The sequence below is a fragment of the Salvia hispanica genome, chromosome 3 (genome assembly GCF_023119035.1).
Source record: "Salvia hispanica cultivar TCC Black 2014 chromosome 3, UniMelb_Shisp_WGS_1.0, whole genome shotgun sequence".
In the NCBI taxonomy this organism is placed as follows: domain Eukaryota; kingdom Viridiplantae; phylum Streptophyta; class Magnoliopsida; order Lamiales; family Lamiaceae; genus Salvia; species Salvia hispanica.
The window spans coordinates 4,764,028-4,786,882 of record NC_062967.1 but is presented as its reverse complement, the minus strand read 5'-3'; the positions used below and the strand labels follow the sequence as shown (position 1 = coordinate 4,786,882).

Below are 22,855 nucleotides of genomic sequence, written 5' to 3'. Positions count from 1 at the left end.
TTTTCTAATGTAAGAAATCCAAAATATCAAGGGTTGACGATAACAGCAGTTTATCTGGTTTGGATTCTATCACACGTGGTTGGTCCGATCACCACTTCCCCAAAACCTCAAACTCCCACAGCTTAAACTTCATGATTCCCACGCCAACGGAATAAACCAATGAATTTCAACAACTCAACCATTTTTCTCTGGTGAGCCATGAACGCCGCCAGAGGTCTGCTCATTTCCCTCAACTCCGCTCCCAAAACCCACCTCCCCGCTCTCCACTGCAAGCCCCGCCCCTCGCCTTTCCCGCTACGCCCCTCCCGGAGCTCCCACTTTCGCCGAATTGACGGCGGAAGCACCTTCATTTGGAGTGCAAGATGGGGAAGAGTGCGGGCGGATGTCAAGTCGGAAACTGTGGAGTCGGCGCCGGACTCGGCTCGGCTCGACCAAGCTCTTGCCGCGGATGACGGCGTCGCCGCCGACGACCTTCCGTGGTGGGAGGAGTTCCCGAAGCGATGGGTGATTGTGCTCCTCTGCTTCTCCGCTTTCCTGCTCTGCAATATGGATAGAGTAACTTCTTTACTCAATTTAACTGCGTGGTTGTTGTCAAGATTCTATCTTTATCATACCAATCACTAAATAAATATGAATTCTTAATTCTTGTCATCACATTCGTCTGTTAATACATCATTTTGAAATTTGGGATTCAAGGCTGTCTAGGCTACCTTTTATTTCTCATGATTCTGGGAGATTTTGTGGAGAAATGTAAGCAAATATGATTTCTTTCAGGTGAACATGAGCATGAGTTTTCTGCCTCTTGATTCTTAGTTTTCTGTTATTTTCACCCGCTACATATGCTCTGAATCTTTGATGATTTGATAGTACTAATATATGTGCAGTTGATATCTTATCGATTTGTCAATGACATGAATGTCAGATTGCAGGAGGGATATGGGCAGACACTGTTGGTGGCAAATTTGTTTTAGGATTTGGTGTAGTTTGGTGGTCAGTAGCAACAATGCTCACACCAGTTGCGGCAAAACTTGGTTTGCCTTTTTTACTTGTCGTCCGTGCTTTCATGGGTATCGGAGAGGTTAGCAACATACTTGAGACAAATGCTATGCTTGATGTATTTTATTTATTCTGAAAAGAAAATACAGCATACTTGTTAGTCTGTGGAGTAAGCTAGATCACTTTCTTGCAGGGTGTTGCAATGCCTGCTATGAATACTATACTATCAAAATGGGTTCCTGTATCCGAGAGAAGTAGGTCGTTAGCATTGGTTTACAGTGGGATGTATCTTGGATCTGTCACTGGTCTGGCCTTTTCACCGATGTTGATTCACAAGTTTGGCTGGCCATCTGTCTTTTATTCATTTGGTTCTCTTGGCACAATTTGGTTAGCTTTGTGGCTTAATAAGGTAAAATTCTAACATAGGCATGTTCTAGATGCATTTATTACTAACACTCTTCCAGCTTTCGAATAGTTAAATACTGTTCTTGACAATGATTGCATGATGCAGGCTCACAGTTCACCCGCAGAGGATCCTCAACTACTGCCTGCAGAAAAAAAGCTTATTGTTAGCAACTGCATATCGAAGCAACCGGCTAAATCGATACCATGGAAATTGATATTATCAAAACCACCTGTGTGGGCTCTGATAGTATCTCACTTCTGTCACAATTGGGGAACGTTTATCCTTCTTACCTGGATGCCTACATATTATCACCAGGTAATGCACATTTGAGTTTTACTCAACTGCCTATGGCTGTGAGATCATGTTTTGATTCATGTTGAAGAAAAATTCTATGAATCATGTTTTGATTCATAATGTTGAAGAAAAGTTCTATGAATCTGTCATGACCACGGATACAGTCCTTTGTTGCTTATATTTCAATCATATATGAACACCAATGTGTAAGTTCAGTTTATGATGCCATATTCTTTTGTAGGTGTTGAAGTTTAATCTCACCGAGTCAGGACTGTTTTCTGTCTTTCCATGGCTTACTATGGCATTTTCTGCCAATTTGGGTGGTTGGATTGCAGATACTCTAGTAAGTAGAGGTGTATCGGTAACCGTGGTTAGAAAGGTATTGCTCTTTTACTTTTGTATATAGCTAAAAGAATGCATGTCAAAGTAGTGAATGCTGTTGCTTACTTTTGATTTTGAGATGAATTACTGAAACTTGTTAAAAAAGATAGTTAATGTCGAAGTCTAGTGAACCAAGTCAACTTTAAATAATGAATCAGACAGACTGGAACTTACTAATCACTTTTATGAACATATTTTATGATGTAAGTAAAATCGTGTAGCAATCACTATTTCTTTTGGAGGGGATTTTGTTGGCCTCTCTGTAGAGAAACTGCCCTGATTGGAGGAAGTGCCTTTGAAGCCTTTTTCTTTGCATTGTACAGCTAAAGAAATATAGTTGCACCATTGCTATTAGTAATAAGCTTTTTCGCACAGAAACAGGCACTCATCCCAGCCTCACTGCTTTAGATATCACACCTATTTCCCATGATAAAACATTTTCCCAAAATAGTGTGATGGTACAGTACTATATAATGCTCTAAATTTTCACCTCTGTGAGTTCTCTCTCTCCCTCCGAAACAAGAGAGCTATAGTATATAAGGAAAGAAAAGTACAAGTCTAAAATACGTTTAAAATATTATTGGTGCTCTGCATAGATAATTCTATAGATCTAAACGTTTTACCCTTTCACCATGTTTGTTACTGGAACACAAGATTTACAACGCATTTATTTATTTTGAGTGCTTCCCAGGAAAATGTATTCTTTATGTTGATTTATGCTCTAGGCAGATATTGTGCTGCATCTTGAAAATAGTTAATTTTATGTGTTTGGATAAATTGCAGTCGCACCACCTACATTTGATAATAACCCCCCGACTTGAACATGGAGGAAACAAGGATTTTCTTATTTCACTGTTCACATTATTCGTTGTGTTGTACAGATGATGCAGACGGTTGGATTCTTAGGCCCAGCGTTTTTCTTGACTCAGTTGAGCCATATTGATTCCCCTGCTATGGCAGTTTTGTGTATGGCTTGCAGCCAGGTATGTTTATTAAACTGTTCAGAAATCATAAAAATCATGGTGTTGTTTAGTCGCCGTCCTTGCATATGTGCTGTTGCTACTTTGCTTATAATTTCCTCAAGTAATCCTTTTTGCAGGGAACTGATGCCTTTTCACAATCAGGATTATATTCGAATCATCAAGATATTGCTCCTCGATATTCAGTACGTATTTCCACCTAATATTTCCTGTTTTTGTGAGTGAAGGTATATATACTGGCATAATAAACTTTGATAAGTTTTAGTCAAAGGAAACATAGTTGAAGCTCTTAATATCAAAGTTAACTACTTTCTGAAGAAACTCGGAAGACATCCGAGCTTCATATGTTGTTTCGAGTGAAATTATACATGCTAATACGAACAGAAAACATACCGTAAGATATTGGGGATGGTTGGAAGAGTAGCTGTTTAACGATATCTTCGTCTGTAATAAAACCTTTACAGGGTGTATTGCTTGGTCTATCTAATACTGCTGGAGTGCTGGCTGGAGTTTTCGGAACCGCGACAACTGGTTACATCTTGCAACATGGTATGTCCTTTTAAATAATCTCATTACTGGACTAAAACTTCCACGTATGTGTTAATGCAACATAAGCCAACGAAATACTCTAACAATCGGTTCCTGAAGTGCTCAGCTGCTTGCTCGTTGGTTTTTTGCTACCATCGCGTTTGATGGGCTAGTTTGGTTTTTCAGGTTCGTGGGATAATGTTTTCGAAGTGTCTGTGGGGCTCTACTTAGTTGGGACCGTGGTGTGGAACCTTTTCTCGACTGGCGAGAAGATCATTGATTGAGCCTGGATATCGGACCTTGAAACATACAGGATACAGTAATAAACTTAGGAATCTAGCTAGCTCTGCTGCAAACAAAGCCCATTTATAGGCTCGTTTTTGCTGCGAGGAGTCTTTCATGAACCGGGCAGAGCAGACTGACTCCGCGTCTGAGCCGGAAACCATGGGAAGCAAGGATTCAGGGATTGAAGGTGCCCTTGATGTATATAAATGTATTATGTACACGAATTCATTGATAATATGTGATTGGAAAGGCTTCATTATATGTGATGATAGATTAATTTTGTGCAGTCTTACATCTTTTTTCCTGACTGCTGTAAAATTGGTATCTACCGAAATTATTTGAAGTATTAACTTTTTGTAAGTTGGGTCGACTTTGTAGTTGTGTATCTTTAAAAAGTGAAGTACCGATCTTTAAAAATTGTGAATAAATACACAAATTTAAACATAATTGTGGATTAAACATAATTTGAATATCAATCAATCAAAATTAAATTTAACTGTTATAATTTGCATTTGAACTTTAAAAATTGTGAATAAATACACAAATTTAATCATTATTGTCAATTAAACATAACTTGTATATCAATCAAAATTAAATTTAACATAATAATTGATGGAAATCACTTCATCAATATAAATGGTGTATCTAAGATTTTCGATATGAATGAATAAATATCAATTTTATAACACACCAGTAAATAAAAGAGATAATTAACGAAGAATGAATGAAAATTACAAATTTAGACAATTAATAAGGAACAAAGGGAGCAACACAATATTCTTTTTAATATGATTAATACTTCATTCACTGAATTCGCAAATCCCACCATATTTTCTTTGGTATAAATGGTAGATATAATTTGACTTAGGCCTGTCAAAATGGATATCGGGTATTAGATACCCGATATCCAAACCCGAAAAAGTTAGATAATTGGATACCCGAAACCCGATTTTTCGGGTATCGGATCGGGTAGTGAGAATTTTGGATTATCGGGTATCGGGTTATCCGATATCCGATCGGGTATACCCGAATTATCCGATTTATCCGATTTATTTTCTAAAATTAATAAATTATATTTTTATTATAACTAAATGTAATTTAACTTCTTAACTATAATTTAATTAATATTTAATAGTTAGCATATAAGATATGTACGATTGAGATTGTGACCTTTTTTTTATTTTTAAATTAACTACAAAATTTTAGAATTTATTTCATATTATTTAGTTAGAGCAGTACCTAAGGGGCATGCACCTGGTTGGACTGGAGCTGGTTTTGTTGTGGACGGCAGAGGTTAAGAGTAAACACATTCCTTACCAAATTGTGGCACTCGACTATTTTTTAAAACCCATTTCTCGTTTATTTTATTGGACTAAATCTAGCAGGTTACCTTAACACAAACTAACATGTTATAATCTCTGTTCCCTTGAATCTTGATCATGTAATATTTGATTTATCTAACATGGATAAACTTGTCCATATTTCACAGAAAAAGCTATCACAATAACATCCTACATCATAATTCAATAATTCAAATGTTCAATCATTCATCCACAATAACCTATCACAATTCATAAATCTAAATCACTAATATCTTACTTATATGCTAATAAGTATTAACTAAAAGATAATTAAGAAATTAAATTACATTTAATTATAATAAAAATATAATTTATTAATTTTAAAAAATAAATCGGGTATTTCGGGTATACCCGATCCGATCGTCCAAAATTCTTACTACCCGATCCCGATCCGATACCCGAAAAATCGGGTTTCAGGTATCCAATTATCCGATATTTTCGGGTTCGGATATCGGGTATCCAATATCCGGTATTCATTTTGACACCCCTACTTTACAGTATAAAATTGAGATTCACATCCAACTAGGATTTATTAAAATAACGTGGCTAGTACACGTATGAGTCGCTAATCAAGTGCATTTGTAAAATTAATATACATACATATTCATCACATAATCAAACCAATACACATACGAGGTCTAAAAATTTGCCCATAAAAATTGCGCTAAAGTGCGTTCATATAATTTTTTCATAGTTATGAGATAAACTATAATTAAACTAAATTTCATTGTATTTACAACAATTATTTATAAAACATTAACTCTATTCGATAAAAGAGAGCAGTATAAACTCCTCCATAAACTAACGTGGAATGATGTAAAATATTTAATAGCAAAATGATAACATGGAATTATCTAAATTTATCACAAATGATCTAAAATATTTTAGTATCGTACCCATCAATTGCATAATATTCCCAAATTATCCAATTCCACTAATTCCAACGAAATAGTCTGACAAATCTGCCCCTGAGGGTACAAAGGTATTTGAAGTCAGTTTCACTCTCCTCAACTGCAAAGTTGGAGCACTGTTGTGTGCTTTAGCAGAAACAGAAGAAATGGATCGGGTCCCAGCCGCCAACGGCCTTTCTTTCCGGGTCGGGTTCACCGGCCACAGCGGCCACCTCACCGTTGAGCCTCTTCCACCCGTCGACCGCCCCAACCGCCTCCACGATCTCCCCGACTTCATTCTCGTAAGTATTCCTTCCTTCTATGCCAATCAACAATTTAATTTCGACCAACAGTTATGAATTCTGCTTGCACCGCCGAGCTATTGAACTAGGGCTAGTTTTGAAGAATCCATCGATATCACTATGCGTAGCATGTTCTATTTCTAACCATATGATGGAAGAGTTTGTGAATTGGAGTTAATTCATGTCGTGGTTGAATTCGCAAATTTGTGGTTAGCCTCCAGCATTCCCTGAAGAAACACCGGAGACGATAAAGGAATATGTGAAGGAGAAGCATCTATTGCCGAGGCTGGACGAAGATGTTTTTTCGCCGCAAAATGCTGGCAGACAATGGGAATTTGACTGGTTTGACAGAGCTGAAATTCAACCAGAGCCGTCGATTCCGCGGTCTGTGATTGTGCCATCTTGGGAAGTTCCTTTTAGGCGCAAAAAGAATGGGCCGGACTCGCAGAGGTGGGAGCCTCAGTCAGTGGAGGTATGGGCTTCTTCCTTCTTGTCTCTTCTAGTTGTTTATTATTTTTCACGTTTCTGTATTAACCTAGGGCCACTGCAGTTTTGAAACTGTGATCACGATTTCGAGTTAGATCTTATGAACCAGGACTTGAGTGTGTTAGTACTCTGGGTACATTGACCCTGATCAATTGACTAGACAATTTGATTAGTGAAATGGATAAATCTGTTTGTTCTAGGTTCCATGTAATTGCAACACTGATTCTGTATCAACCTAACCTCTTTCCGCACATTTTCACTTAAATATCGAATGAAAAGCCAAGGGTAGTGAATTTATTAAAGAATAAAGTTCAAGCATAAAGGGATCATTCATAACCTTTGAGATTGCAGGCTGTGAATTGAGATGTTAAAGAGATAGAAATCAAGCAACTACATATGTTAGCTGTTGTTTTGTGATTTATGTACACTTAAGTCGCAAGGTTGTGCGATTACTAGAGTTCTCAACTTGCAGAATTTATAGATTTTGCTAAGAAAGCATGTTCTTTGATTTTTATTTACTCTGTAAATCATCAAATGTACGTTACAACTATCCACAACCCATTATGACACGCTAGTTGAGCACCCCTCATTTATAATGCATGATGGAAAATACGCCCCTCTGAATACCTGATCTATCCTCCACTTTTTTATCGTCCATGACATAGGTAACAATCAGTGACCCTCAAATTTACTGCCAGTGCTAGTTTAAAACTGTTTGTTTGAACTGAAAATTAAGTGTTCCTAAAAGCGCTGCCTAGATCTCATATAGCCCTTGGCTGGCCTTGCTTGTTCAGAAATTCTTGTCTGGATCCTGTCTAGGTCCAATCTTCCAGCCGCAAGGAGCATTTATAGCTATTTAAGAAAGAAGAATCCCATTATTAGTTAGGTATTACTCCAAATCAACTAAAACTTGTTAGAGAAGGAGTACAAGATTTAGCACCCCAAATCAACTAAAATTTTCATAGGCCTGGATTTGTTTCATGGCATTTGAAAGTATGAACCTGAAAAAGTAATGATAATAGACTATGTATAGCATTTGCAATGATGGAGAGGAACCCAATAAGATATGTTCTCTGTGACAATTAATGCTATTTGAACAAGGGTAAGCTAATTAATAGGAACCATTGTAAAGACTCTGCTTAATTGCTTGATACAGTAGCACTGATCTTCTTCCATCTTCCAAGTTTCAAATGTAATCCATGTTAGCCCTTAAAGTTGTTTTTGGATCTTACTTGTTGAGGACTACAAATAAATGAAGATGCAAGTAAGATCTGTGACAACTGGACTCAATTTAAACGGGCTTGATTCATACTGTAGCAAAAGGTGAATGGATTAACACATAAATCACATATATGGTTGCCTTTTGCAACTAGTTATGATTACTCAACAATATTTTGATTTGTTATTGATTTATTGTTGAGCCCTGAGCTTTTATTTTGGAATTAATAATGATGGCAACTACATTACTTGTACTTTATTTGGCGAATCTAGAAATTATAGTTGTCCACAAATAATTTGTATGGTATTTCCAGGTGGATGTATCAGAAGTGGTACTTGGAACCCAGGACTCAGGTGCTCTGCCACGAATTGTTGGGCCTGCAAAGGATTTTGTGAGAGGAAGTATAAATAGCCGTCCTTTTCGACCCGGGGGACTTGATAATGCTGATTCTTTGGGAAAAATTTATCCCGATGGTGCTTGCAATGGTGAATGGGCTCGTGGGCTTCTGCATGGAGAGGCTGCACTAATCCTACCACCAGGCTTTAAGGATGGACCGGATCTAGGCAATCTCAAGGTATTGCATGCAATGGCACAGCTTTTTTGTCCATGCTAAATATTGCTATGTTCTTCATACATCCATAATATTGCACAACTTCAATATTGTTTTTAATATTCATAAACTTTTGAAGGCACACCCTTTGAGGTGGGAAGTTTATGAGAACCTAACTGTGGAGAGAAGGGCGCCAGATGCAAGGCTGGTAAGTTTCAATACCTCATTCCATTGGCACTTTATTAAGGCATTTTATTTTTATACATAAATATGCCTTTTCTGTGTTACTGAACAGAAGCAGTCTATTATTGTTCTTTTATTTTGATGGTTTCGATGTTAATGTTAAGCGCAGAACGAGCTATCAGTGCAGTTTGATGACTTGTTCAAGAAAGCCTGGGAAGATGATGTCAAGATATCTGAGGAAGATGGTCTGTCCAACTTGTACATGTTGTGGTCCTATTTACATTTAACTAGGCTGTATTTTAGATTGTCTTTATGCTTTATCTGATAGATCTTGGCAATACCTACCCATCTTATGCAAGCTAAATAGAGAAGAGCATGTGAACATGTGGTTTTTGGTTGTATGACGGTCTCTTCCTAGTTCCTTAAATATGTGATAGTTCATGCTGGCTGATCAAATGAAAATGCAGCTTCAGTATAAATGGCACCCAATTCTCATGCTGCGAAATCTTTTTCAATGACTGATCAGTTGAGAACTATGGGTGTTATGTATGTGACAGGTTTCAGATTTTATGAACAGTCAGATATTATAAGTCTAGACATATGTGGCCTTTTTTTTGTTGTACAAGGCTAATGTCGGAGCTGCTATTCAGGTAATGTGTCAGGACCAGAAGATCAGTTGGATTTGCCCAATGAATCTGTCCAAACAGAAACTGAAGTAGAGTTAGTTGCAGTTGTTGATGCTTTCAAGAAAGAACCTTCTATTCTAGATGAAATTTTGACTGTCGAATCAGCTGAATCAACATCAAGATCAGGAGATACAGATACTGGTCAACGACAGAATAAAGAGGTAGTGGTTTCTCAAATACCCATTATTTTTTCAGCGTTGTATATTAAATGATCCTGATTGGTCAGATTTAATCTGATATTTATCTTCAGGTTTGGGCGGTTACTGGCAGTACTGATGAAATTATCGAAAGGTTTCCCGAACTTGTTCCTGATATGGCACTCGATTTTCCATTTGAACTTGATCCTTTCCAGAAGGAGGTAATCATCATTGCTAAGTTAATATTAACAAATTCTGACGGTAGAAAATATTACATAATTGAGTAATCATCTGTAGGTTGGATTTATTATAGTTTGATGAATTGTGATATATATCTTGATTCTTGAATGGTAGCCTAATGCTATTTTTGCTGGTAAATTTGTGGGGCTGATCTTAATGGGTCTGAATGTATTTGCACCTTTTTATAAAAAACTTATGTACGAAATTTTCTACCATATCTCTTGGTCTTTTAATAGTCTTCATTATGATCATGGGACTTAAGAAATCATAATCTTTCTTGTGTGTAAATCTTCACATAGATCTTTCTTTCAACCTGACAGTTTTGAGTTATTTTTGTAAAATGATTTGGAAACCACTCATCCTGACAATGAATCAAGTTTTTTTATTTATTTATGTGATGCATCTGTCAAAGAGGACAGAATTTATGGTTGGCTACAAGTAGCCTACAACTCATGCAGTCTGTTGGTTTGGCTGATTGGAAGGGGATAAATGCGTTTTTAACGATATAGCAGATTCCTTGATTGATGTACAAGAAATGAAATGGAGAAGATAAATTGGACTTTAAGATTTTAAGATGGTGATTGGTATGAATGACTAAAATAAGTTATGAATTGAATGATATTTTTAGGTGTAAGGTGAAAATTCCCACCTACAGGCTGACGTATGTCATAGTGCAAAAAAAAAGTCCAACAATCCCAAATTAATGGTGTAATTACACCCAAGAGTTGTTTACGTCACTTGACATGCAATTTTGCTGTATAACTTCTTCACCCAATTAGGTTGTCAGCTAACATCCAGCCATATAATTGAGGGTGATGTTAGAATGCCCATTGCAAGATCGTTTCAGTGACACCCATATTTTTTAATCTTTAAATGGAACCCGTAAATCCTATATTGATGCTGGAAACACTGGATTGCTTTGTCTGATGAAGTTATTTTCTTTGAATACATCACAGGCCATATTTTACCTTGAAAGAGGGAAATCTGTTTTTGTGGCTGCTCATACATCAGCTGGAAAAACAGTTGTTGCAGAATATGCATTTGCACTGGCTTCAAAAGTAAGGCTACTGTTTCATGTATGTGTTTGTTGAAATATATTGATCATATGATATCCATTTAATTGCTATTGTTTGTTCTGATGATTTTGCCCCAAGCAAGGGCCTTATTTTGTAACCCTTTTGAGATTGACGATAGTGTTTCAATGGTCTGTAGAGATTGTGATTGATAATTCATCAAAATACTGTTTTAATGGTCTGCATGTATTGTGAATGATAGTAATGCTAAAAGCCTTTTAAACTTGCAGCACTGTACAAGAGCTGTGTATACAGCTCCTATTAAGACCATCAGCAATCAGAAGTACAGAGATTTTTGTGGAAAATTTGATGTTGGACTCCTAACAGGGGATGTTAGCTTGAGGCCTGAGGCTTCTTGTCTGATCATGACAACGGAGATATTAAGATCAATGCTCTATAGGGGTGCTGATATCATACGTGACATTGAATGGGTGAGATTTCCTTTTGGAGTGTGTGTCATCTGTCTCTATATTGATTGGATCTCCCATGACCCATCAACCTATGCTTAGTTATTTATTCCTTTTGCCTTATTGTGCAGTGTGTACTTCTGAGACTCTTGCTGTTTGTTTACTTTTTGTTTGGAAAGATAGGTTATATTTGATGAAGTACATTATGTCAATGATGTTGAAAGAGGGGTGGTTTGGGAAGAAGTTATCATCATGCTTCCCAGACATATCAACTTTGTGCTACTTTCAGCGACGGTATGTACCTCTTCTGATTTATATTTTTTATTGCTGATATGAAATTGGTGATAAAATTGCAATTTTTCTTCTTGGTTGAATTTCTCACCCTGCACTCTGAATTTGATCTTGTTACATAAAGAGTAATAGTAAGTTCACTGCTATCTGTAATATGTGCATATTCATTTTGAATTTGAGCTTACTGTTTGACTTATGTATCATATTCAAAAGGTTGTAACATTATGTGTCAAATAAATGAATTGACGCGGGTCATAAAATTGCAGATCTAGCACAGCCAAGCTATTTACTTCTCCTTAGGATATTCCATCTTTTAATTAGATTATTCAAAAATTCCTTCTACCAGAAGAAGACGGCCTAGGGATAAGAGTGTATGCTTCCCCACCACCAGAAGAATATTGTTTCATCTGCAATTTTTTTCATTTTACACTTGTTCACAATTCTTCTCTATATGAAACAGTAGTCCTAGAACCTTCATTTGAAACAATCTTCCTATCATGCGACGCTGATCCTTCATTTTGTTTTATGGCATCTATTTGAATGGTCACTTTGAGACTTTTTTGGAGAATTTTTAAATGGCCAATATTAGATTGAAAACTATTGTCTTGTCATTATGCATATTGACTTGTTTGAATCCGCCACTTCTTGATAAAGATTTCCGGGTTTTTGTTATTTAAAATTTTCCAATTAATGTGTAACTGCAAAGTGATTTAATTGTGTGACTAGAATCTGTTATTTTATCTTGGTGGTGTCTAGAATGATATTTTCAGTACTATAGGTACCAAACACAATTGAATTTGCTGACTGGATTGGGAGGACAAAGGAAAAGGAAATTCGAGTTACAGGGTCAGTATAGTTTCTTGATGTGTCCATTTGCATTTTTATGAGTCAAACTGCCTGCTGTTCTTATGCACAAAAGTATACTCCCTCTGTCCCGCCAATTTAGTCCACTTTAAGTTTAGCGCTTATCAAGAAAATACATGCAATAAATTGGATGAAGTACTTTGCATAGTTTTTCTGTTGGACCCTTATTTATTCCACAAATAATAAATAAGGATATTTTGGTAGAAGAATGTTTTAGGATAATTAAAATTAGGAAAATGGCCTATAATTTGGGGCATCCCAAAAAGAAATAGTGGAATATAATGGTGGGATGGGGGAAGTACTTTTTTTGTGGGATTAAGAAACGAGTTTATTGGAAAAGCAAAGTTACAGAACAAATAGGTTAATGTGATGTTTGCTTGATTAAAGAATATGATACACAGTTCTATACATACAAAAATATGCTTACTTACTTAAGAAAAGGAATATGCAAAAATAAGTAGAAAAACATACAGAAAATAGAGCTGTGTTAGATCTCCTATAAAATTACAAAAAAGTAAACTAAGTTGTCCTAATATCTTCGCCTGTGATCCCTAAATAAGTTAATTCTACCCTTATACTCTCCAATTCCTGCAACAAGTGGAATAAAAATAAATTCTGGGTACGCACCTAGCAACTTAAACTTAACTCTATCCCTCACCTCCTCTGAGGATGTGATTTTTTAGCTCATTCTCTATCATATTGCTTTTTCCTTCTATCTTCAATTTTTCATTTATGATTTTAAAACTTGTTTAGGACCACAAAAAGACCAGTCCCGCTGGAACATTGCCTCTTTTATTCTGGAGAGCTTTATAAAATCTGTGAAAATGAAAAGATGATCCCTCAGGGATTAAAAGCTGCCAAAGATCTTCACAAGATAAAGAACTCACCTACAGTTAGTGGTTCAGGATCTTACTCTGGGTCTTCAGTGGCCAATGAAAGGGCCAAGAGGCATGAAAGTTTTTCTCATGCAAAACAGAATAAGCATGCTGCATCACAGAATGCAGTGAACTTCTCTGGAGCTAACCGGGGAACTCAAAGCGGCACAAGTAACAATTGGGGTTCGAGGAGATCAGAAGCTTCTATATGGCTGTCACTTATCAACAAGCTTTCAAAGAAGTCCCTCCTACCTGTATGCTTGAGAAGTTATACACTATATTTTTCTTTGGTCCCCTGAAAAATAATTCTATTTTATAGTGATACACCATACTTCCTGAAGTCTGAATTATGCCATTTGTTTAAGGTGTTTCCAAGTTTTCGATTGCCTAGTCTTTGAAAAATAAATTTTAAGAACTTCTGGTGATGTGTCGTAGATAACTGTATTAGAAGGAAGAGTTGAGAACTAATTTATGAGTATTATCTGTTTTTCAAGTCCACTTCATAGTTTAGAACTGGTGCTAAGAAGCTGAAATCCATCATGATGTATAAACACTTAAAAAAATGCTAAACAGAGTTTTTCTTATACAATAAGTACTCAACTCTATCCATCAAGTCAGATACCTTCTACCTAACACTATGATATGGATTTCATTTCCTATTGAGAAGAAAGAGCATTTACTCAACTGGTTGACGCATGTACACAGGTTGTTATTTTCTGCTTCTCCAAGAACCGCTGTGATAAATCTGCAGACAACTTGACTGGGACAGACCTCACAACGAGCAGCGAAAAAAGTGAAATCAGGGTCTTTTGTGATAAAGCATTCTCGAGGCTCAAAGGATCAGACAGAAATCTGCCACAGGTTTGATATTTGAACTGAATTGATTGCAACAAGTTGTGGATGCTGGGCTTGATATGCATGTATTCCATAGGTTGTTAGAGTCCAAGGTCTTCTGCGGAGGGGCATTGGAGTACACCATGCAGGCTTGCTTCCAATAGTCAAGGAAGTTGTTGAAATGCTCTTTTGTCGTGGGGTTGTCAAGGTAACATCCTAATTTTAAAAGTGTTTTCACCGCTTGAGTCGAAATATCCATAGGTTCAATATCAGAGGAATTAGCTTTCTTCAATGCTGCCAGCTTGTTTATAGCCCTTTCTTGTTGGAAGTTATGCTTTTTCGATATATTGCCACAGGTGGATGTACTAGAGCGGGCCCACAAATGTGTATTTTAGTACTTGAGTACATATATACATGTCTATATAGACACATACAAGTGTGTGTACCCGCTTGTAACTATCCCAACAAATATACTCTCTCGGTCCCATTCGAAGTGTCTCACTTTCCTTTTTTTATTGTCCCATTCCATTATAAGAAACACTTTTAGTTGTCTAACTGTCTTTGACCTTTCTCTCTCTTTCTAAAAACACATGTGGCCCAATACACTTTATACTCTAAGACAGTAACATTTTACTTAATATTCATGCCTAGAAGAAATGAGACACTTTGAATGAGGTGGAGGAAGTATTTAAATTCAAGTTACTGAATTTGGCATATTATCATTTTTAATTTTGTGGGGATTTTAGTTGTGCCTAGAGACGACAAAAACTATGAGAGCGCTTGTAAATCTAGTAGAAGATAAGGGCTAAAGTGAGAACAATTGTCTTATACATCAATTTGTCTTATTTTGTTGTCCACAAAATATACCACAATTCTTTTTTAGGACATGACCCCACACTCTAATTTTTATTTTAACCTTACATACCTTATCCTTGCATAAGGTAGTCATTTGCATGCACCTGAATACATTATACTTGCATAAGCTACGTAGTTGTATGAATAAGGTAGCTGCCAGTTTTGCGAGATTCTTGCATGATTGATTTGAATTTTGCGAAAACTCAGGATTTAATTAGCAACCGTAACCGCCTGATTAAATGGACAAGGACGATTGTTGATTCTTAGGTCTCATTAAAGATGTAGTTCTTATTTGATCCACACCCTACGTATATATATTCATTTCAATATTATATTCCTCATGTTGGGAATTAGGATATGGTTTGTACACGGCTTTTTTCTCTTTGGTTTGTCTGATGTTGTCGTACTTCCATGTTTGTAGATCCTATTTTCAACAGAGACATTTGCAATGGGAGTCAATGCCCCAGCCAGAACGGTAAGTTGCTCTGAAGATGACTAGAGATGAATCTTCATCTTCCTTGGACACTCTCTTCTCTGGCTAATTTTTCAAGTTCAATGTTTACAAATATTCTCTCGGTTAAGTAAAACCATTACCTAGATTTGTATGTTGCTCATATCATTCTGATAATCATTATGATATTGAAGGTTTTGCAGAACAAGTTAGTTGACTAAACTTTGCCTGACACTAAGTCAATTGTTAACCACCTCAGTTTATTTTGGGTTCAGTGTTCCTTGGGGGAAAATATTTGATTATATAAATATGAAGAAAACTGAACAGTATACTTTGCTTTTTTGTGAAGAAATGATCTATGTCACAATTTTGCTATATTCTGTTGCTTGATTGTAATTAGCTTATGTTTAGGCGCTTGTGTTGGTTCTTGGATACTGCTGGTGTTGCTGAACAAATTTAATAATTCGACTCTGATTAAAGTACTAAAGATTGTTTGAAGGCAGCTATAACAACACTATTATGCTTCTAATTCAATATAAAATAAAACCGGCGTAGAAGAACCTGGCTTATGTTTTGACATGATAATTCCTGCTGAGACATGAGTAATATATGATTTGCAGTTCAGCCTCATACTTAATTCAATGTACTAAGCTGATAAAATAGAGCATTAAAATAAGGCTAAATGACGTGCACCCTACATCTTGTCTTTTGCTTGTTGTCTAATATTCCAATTCACTGCTGCTTGGTTATAGTGCCACAAGTCCTCCTTAACTGTCCTTCTCCAGTGGACCTAAATCTTGTACTCTGCAATGGCAAAATTTCATTCTGACTGACAGAATGCCTTGTAGTGTATGCCCCTCATCTTCCACTTCCATTGCCATGCTTTGATGAGTGATATGAGCTTCTTCTGTGTGTGTCTCCTTATACATGATGAAAAGAACTACAATCTCTTTTTTACAGCCATCATTGATAACTTCTTGCTGCAAATGAATGCCTCATCAATCTATTTTCTTGTCTCTTTATGCTTTTCAGTTTACATCTAGTGACATTTTTGGTTAAGAACTTGCAGCTACTTTGATCTCACTTTTGTTGGTCCGCAGTTATTTTAGTAATAGGCTAAGATGTTGAAGAACTCCCTGTCACCGACATCTTATTTTGAAAATTCTCATTTGTCTTTGACAGGTTGTTTTTGATTCCTTACGGAAATTTGATGGCAAGGAATTTCGACAATTACTTCCCGGAGAATATACACAGATGGCCGGTCGTGCAGGCAGGAGAGGACTTGATAAAATTGGTACTGTAGTTGTGCTTTGCCGTGATGAAATTCCTGAAGAGAAGGATTTAAAGCATGTTATAGTTGGCAGTGCGACTAGGCTCGAATCTCAGTTTCGACTCACTTATATCATGATCTTGCACCTTCTTCGGGTTGAAGAGTTAAAGGTAGGAACCTGATGCACCCAAATGAGAATGAATTATAAATTTTCCATGACTGCCAGTTACAATACTTTATACAACCTTTCTAAATTTTGAGCAGTAGTGATTACTTTTTCATGAACAAGTTAAAGTTTTTTTTACAATGATCTTGAGTTCACATCTTTTCTCTGGTCTTTGTATCAGTCTTTTCCCTCTAAAGGTTGAAACAACATTAAAGTGATCTAAGATCAGTAGATATCTGATAAGAAATTTTTATCTACGGGTGCTAGTGCATTTTTCTCTATCCATTTCAAGAAAGCTTGTTTTTTCAATGGTATGTTTACCAGAGAGAATAATCTAAAACAGTTTATAAAACCTATTATGATTGTCTTCGAGTCAGTATATGATAGTTAGTCTATTAACTATAGTTACTCCAAAATGCACACCATAATTGGCCGCTAATCTACTTACCCATCTATTTGTTTAAACTGTTAGAATAAATTTAGTGGTATATTTCTGGGTTTATTATAGAATGTGCTTTGACTACTAGGAATGGGCTTAGCTCCTTTTTTTCCTATGAATACCTTCATATCTATGATAGCAAGCAAAGGCGAGAATTTTTGTGTTTAGTGTCTAGTGATCTGATCTTGATGTGAGATAGATTCTGAGTGTGTTCTTTTTGTTAGTTAAAACATCATATTTGCTGATGCATTGAGCTTGCATAAATCAGTTGCTCACATTGCTGGTCTCTTGTGGTATTGTTAATTATAGGTGGAAGACATGCTGAAAAGAAGTTTTGCTGAATTTCATGCTCAGAAGAAACTTCCAGAGCAGCAACAACTTCTAATGCGAAAGCTTGCCCAACCTAAAAAAATTGTTGAGTAAGAATTAAAGAATCTACTTTTAGCAGCTTGAGTGCAAACTATTTGACATGCATTAGCTGGTGGCTTGAACATTAAGATTTACTAATGCATGGCATACTCAAAGATCCGTGAAATTGTAGCTGCTAAGCAGTGTGACCCTTATTAAATAAAAATTCACATCTTTTTATTTTTCTTAAACACATCTATTTTCTATAAACATTGCAATGGGAGATAAGTACAGTTTAGAAAATAATTTTGGTGTATGAATGCCTGAATGGTAGTACTACATTTTTTTTATGGTATTACATTATTGTGAAGCCTTTGTTACATCATCGTTATTTGTCAAATGCATGGATTGTTACTTCTAGCATAGCAGCATGTTGAGCTCTGAAAGCTCTCTAAATATCCAACCTAGGATAACCTCAGATATCCTTGGCAAACCTTTTCGGCACCATTTATTATGAGTCACCTTATTTTTTATCCCGTCCCTAAGCTATATACTATCTAAATTGCCACAAAACTCCAAGCCTTCTGGTGATCTGTTAAATAATCTTAGTGTCAGTACGACATCTTTGCAATACAACTTATTTCTTGAAATTTCAATAAGCTTGTAACGTGGTTGCAGATGCATTAAAGGTGAACCAGCTATAGAGGACTATTATGTGATGTACTCAGAAGCTGAAAAGCACAGCAACATGATAATAGAGGCAGTTATGCTCTCTCCAGCTTCCCAACAATATCTATCTCCGGGAAGGGTGGTAATTGTCAAATCACAATTGGTGAGTCCACAGTATTACTACATTTATCTAAAAATATGCATATGGATGAGTTCGCAATGCTACTAGATAAAAAATTAAGCTACTGCTAAAATAATTTTGATTTAAATATATTCTGTTTTCTAGGTTATGGGTATCGCTTATGTAATCATAAACTTTTGTTGTCAATTAGATGTATGTTTTCTAGTTGCTTTTTTATCATCAAAATCCAAGCTAACACTTTTCTCTCTCTTTTTTTTATGAATTGCAGGCCCAAGATCACCTGCTTGGTGCTATTGTGAAAACCCCTTCAGCTAATTACAAGCAATACTTGGTTCTAGTGCTAACTCCTGAATTGCCTTCGATCTTGACAAGTCAATCAGATAGTAAAGACAAAAAAGATGTAGACTTCCAAGTTTTAGTTCCAAAATCCAGACGTGGCCTGCAAGACGAATATTGTTCTACAGTCACATCACGTAAAGGGTCTGGAACCGTCAACATAAAACTACCTTACCGTGGTTCTGCTTCTGGAGTCAGTTATGAGGTTAGAGAGGTGGGGAATAATGAGTTTTTATCCATATGCAATAAGAAAATAAAGATCGACCAAGTTCGACTCCTTGAAGAGGGTAGTGCTGGTGCCTTTTCATCTACTGTACAGCAGCTGTCGTCTCTGAAATCTGATGGAAACAAGTACCCCCCAGCTTTGGATCCAGTAAAAGGTATGAAAGTATACTGCTTTGCATTTTTTTTCAGTCAGATGGTAGTGTTTTCTTGAGCTTCATATGGTATTCAACATATTTGCAAGAACTGTAAGGAATTGTCTTTATTATTGTGACCTTAGGGTTGAAGCATTTTTAAACAGTTATTGCAAAATGTTCTCATAATTGATTAACACTGAGCAAAATGAATTTTAAACTACCAGTTGGAGTATGTATTTTATTAGGCAATCAAGAACGGAATCTCTAACTCCAGCAGTCTAGCTACTGTATCACAGAATCTGATTATTATGACTTTATGAGCTATCTTCTAGCTCATGCACACCTTAAGATTAGGATTTTTGTTACAGTATGGCATGTGAGATGTGACATCCATTGCCGCTATTTCTTCATTGTTTTTTTTGTTCTGCTGAGTGAAATAATTGAAAGCCGGAAACTAATTTGCATTTGTTCTGATTTCTGGGTTGCATATTTGTTCATTATTTTCATATGCTTTCATCTTTATTGGCTGTCCTTGGACTGTAACTTTTTGTTCTTCCCATATGTTATCATCTCCTCGTCTGTTGTGTAACATAATTAACCTAAGCAAAGGTATTCTATGCCAGATTTGAAGCTGAAAAATCCGGATGTTGTTGAGGTTTACTATAGATGGACCAACTTATTGCAGAAGATGTCAGAAAGCAAGTGCCATGGTTGTGTCAAACTGGAAGAGAACATTAAGTTAGCTCGGGAATTGAAACGACACAAAGAGGAAGTAAATGATCTAAAATTTCAAATGTCCGATGAAGCACTTCAGCAGATGCCTGACTTTCAGGGCCGGGTATGTGGCCTAGTCTCTCTGCACTATCAGAAACCTCTGTTAGCAAAACTTAAATAATTTATTTAACAAGAAAGTCTTGTCCCTGCAGATTGATGTTTTGAAAGAAATTGGATGCATAGATGCTGATCTTGTAGTACAACTCAAAGGTAGGGTTGCTTGTGAAATGAATTCTGGAGAGGAGTTGATATGTACGGAATGCTTATTTGAGAATCAACTAAATGACCTGGAGCCAGAAGAAGCTGTGGCAATTATGTCTGCATTCGTCTTTCAGCAGAGGAACACTTCTGAACCTTCTCTTACACCAAGGCTCGCTCAAGCTAAAAAGAGGTATTAACTAATTTAACTTTTTTGATATTTATCTCACAAAGTTCCCTTATTACTCCCTCCGTCCGTGAAATGTTGTCCAGTTTTGCTATTTCGGTTAGTCCGTGAAATGTTGTCCACTTTGCTTTTTTTCCATTTTTAGTAAATGGACCCCACTTTCAACTAACTCATTACACTCCACTTTCAACCAACTCATTACACTCCACTTTCAACCAACTCATTACACTCCACTTTCAACTAACTCATTACACTCACATTCTACTACAAAAACAATATATAAATGTGGGACCTATATTCCACTAACTTTTTCCACTCACTTTTCTTCACATTTCTTAAAACCCGTGCCAAGTCAAACGTGGACAACATTTCGTGGACTTTGGAGGGAGTACATTTTTATGCAAAGCTTAGCTCACAATTATATCTATGAGATAGTGTTTGTGTGTGAGAGAGAGAGAGAGAGAGCTGAGCTATTTCTTTTATATTGATATTATGTTATATGGTAAAGGATTTCCGTGAAACTGAAGCAAATATTGCATACATTGGTTATACTGGGGGTGCGTAGATGCATTTTATACCACAATTGAGGATAAAAGAAACATTTAATTATTTTCATTTACTGTCATCATAATAGCTGCTTCACAAAGTCTTAATAAGCTAGACCTTGAATAATGACATACTCGAGCTTTAGTACTGTGATTTATGATGCATACTTAATTTTCCAAAGTATTAATTCAATTGCTAGACCTTGCATAGTCCTTTATAATAAAAATCATGAAAGAAGCACATGTTTGTATTATACAAGTACATATTTTCTTGTATATATGGAGGGAGAGGAGGCTGGGTTAGAATCTAATCCTCAAATAAAAGGAGTAGATGTAGAATGCCAGAGTAGCACCTCATAATCATTATTGTAAAAAATATTTTGTTGCTTTTTCTTTCTAATTGTGCATCACACTATAGTGAAGACACTAAATAAATATATGTACTGTCTCAGTCTAGTTTAAGTTGATACTTAGCTTGTGATCATTATTTGCAAGAATAGTAATTGTCTTTCCAATTTGGAATTGGATTCTGTCAAATCCCTTCATATTTCTCTGAATTGTTACTGTACAATAGTTACATTGGCTCTTTATTCATGATCTTGATATAAATTTGTTCAAAGGTGTAACTGTATGGTTTGATGTCTGCTTCTTGTATATTAAATAGTACGAGTAATATCTTTTGCCTGTACATTAGATTGTGTGACACGGCAATAAGACTCGGAAAGCTTCAAGCAGAATTCAAAGTGCAGGTTGATCCTGAGGAATATGCCAGGGATAATCTAAAGTTTGGTCTGGTTGAAGTTGTGTATGAATGGGCAAAGGTATTCTCTCTTCCCCTTATCTAAACGGCTAAACCTACCCTGCCACCTGCTATCCTACTTGCTTTATACTAGCCATTTAATTAGGTTTGAATCCACGAAAACTCTGGACCTCATTTCCGTTGGACCCTTGATTTCTAGAAACACCATCAGAAATGTTTTCTGATGATGAATCCTTGATAAATACTTGAGACACAATATCATTGGGATTTGGAATTGGGTGAGAACTATTGGTGTGCAAGGTTTTGGAAAAAGTAGAGCTGAGTGAAACTGTATATTTGCTTCATAATCAAATCTGGTTTTCTACGAATTCATTAAACTTATATCAATGCTAATTTTTGTCTAATGCCTGGCATGCTGAATTGTCAGGGCACCCCGTTTGCGGACATCTGTGAACTCACCGATGTTCCTGAGGGCATGATTGTTAGGACGATAGTGAGGTTGGATGAAACATGCCGCGAATTTAGAAATGCAGCAGCGATTATGGGGAACTCTGCACTTCACAAGAAAATGGAAACTGCTTCAAACGCGATAAAGAGGGATATTGTGTTTGCTGCAAGCTTGTACATTACTGGGGTCTAATTTACTTACACATTGCTTTACTGATTTTAACCACACTTGTTGTACACTAGAACTGCGAAGATAGTTGTTGTGAGATGAGAGTTAACGTAAATTTTATGAAGTTGATTTCGGCAGAAATACGTTTTAGATGTTAAGTAGCAAGATAGTGACACTGACACACCTTTCATCTTTCATCTTTCATATACACTTGGAAATACTATACTTTATGGCAAAATTGTTTCGTCAAGATAGTATCTTGTTTTGAGTGATGTTTTACTAATTCACTCGGATAATCCTCAACTACAGTCTACAAGATATGAGTATATGCCTCTATATTTGTTTTTATAAAATTGCTACAATCAATTCCTAAATAAAACTTTTGTAAAATCTAGACTAAATGATCTTGTAGATTATAAATAAATATTGGGATTTCTTTGGAAGCAGATAATTAGTCTTTTACTTCTCCTCA

At 36.2% G+C, this 22,855-nt stretch overlaps 2 protein-coding genes across 2 annotated transcripts; both read left to right on the top strand.

Annotated features, from left to right (window-relative positions):
- The first annotated feature begins 69 nt into the window (after positions 1 to 69).
- LOC125215102 (sodium-dependent phosphate transport protein 1, chloroplastic-like) lies at positions 70 to 4,156 on the top strand. Its single transcript, XM_048116414.1, is given in 10 exon segments — positions 70 to 555; positions 775 to 812; positions 868 to 1,078; positions 1,190 to 1,405; positions 1,508 to 1,717; positions 1,938 to 2,075; positions 2,959 to 3,060; positions 3,177 to 3,242; positions 3,522 to 3,606; positions 3,772 to 4,156. Coding segments are annotated over 10 exon segments (1,521 nt in total). The 5' UTR covers positions 70 to 198; the 3' UTR covers positions 3,870 to 4,156.
- Positions 4,157 to 6,254: 2,098 nt separating this feature from the next.
- Positions 6,255 to 22,520, top strand: LOC125214076 (DExH-box ATP-dependent RNA helicase DExH11). The gene is made up of 23 exons (XM_048114950.1): positions 6,255 to 6,423; positions 6,638 to 6,895; positions 8,442 to 8,702; positions 8,818 to 8,886; positions 9,031 to 9,106; positions 9,512 to 9,708; positions 9,798 to 9,905; positions 10,881 to 10,982; positions 11,228 to 11,428; positions 11,588 to 11,698; positions 12,474 to 12,541; positions 13,313 to 13,688; positions 14,140 to 14,295; positions 14,366 to 14,476; positions 15,545 to 15,598; positions 16,757 to 17,014; positions 17,759 to 17,868; positions 18,476 to 18,629; positions 18,877 to 19,324; positions 19,927 to 20,141; positions 20,230 to 20,468; positions 21,702 to 21,828; positions 22,195 to 22,520. The coding sequence occupies exons 1-23, from the start codon at positions 6,289 to 6,291 to the stop codon at positions 22,405 to 22,407; spliced, it is 4,047 nt and encodes a 1,348-aa protein (XP_047970907.1). The 5' UTR covers positions 6,255 to 6,288; the 3' UTR covers positions 22,408 to 22,520.
- The last annotated feature ends 335 nt before the right edge of the window (positions 22,521 to 22,855 follow it).

Excerpts from the sequence above, each read along its gene's own strand:
- LOC125214076 (XM_048114950.1), top strand. The coding sequence starts at position 6,289 with ATGGATCGGGTCCCAGCCGCCAACGGCCTTTCTTTCCGGGTCGGGTTC. Across the intron at positions 17,869-18,475 it reads CAACCTAAAAAAATTGTTGA|ATGCATTAAAGGTGAACCAG; the intron begins GTAAGAATTAAA and ends ACGTGGTTGCAG. Across the intron at positions 18,630-18,876 it reads TAATTGTCAAATCACAATTG|GCCCAAGATCACCTGCTTGG; the intron begins GTGAGTCCACAG and ends TATGAATTGCAG.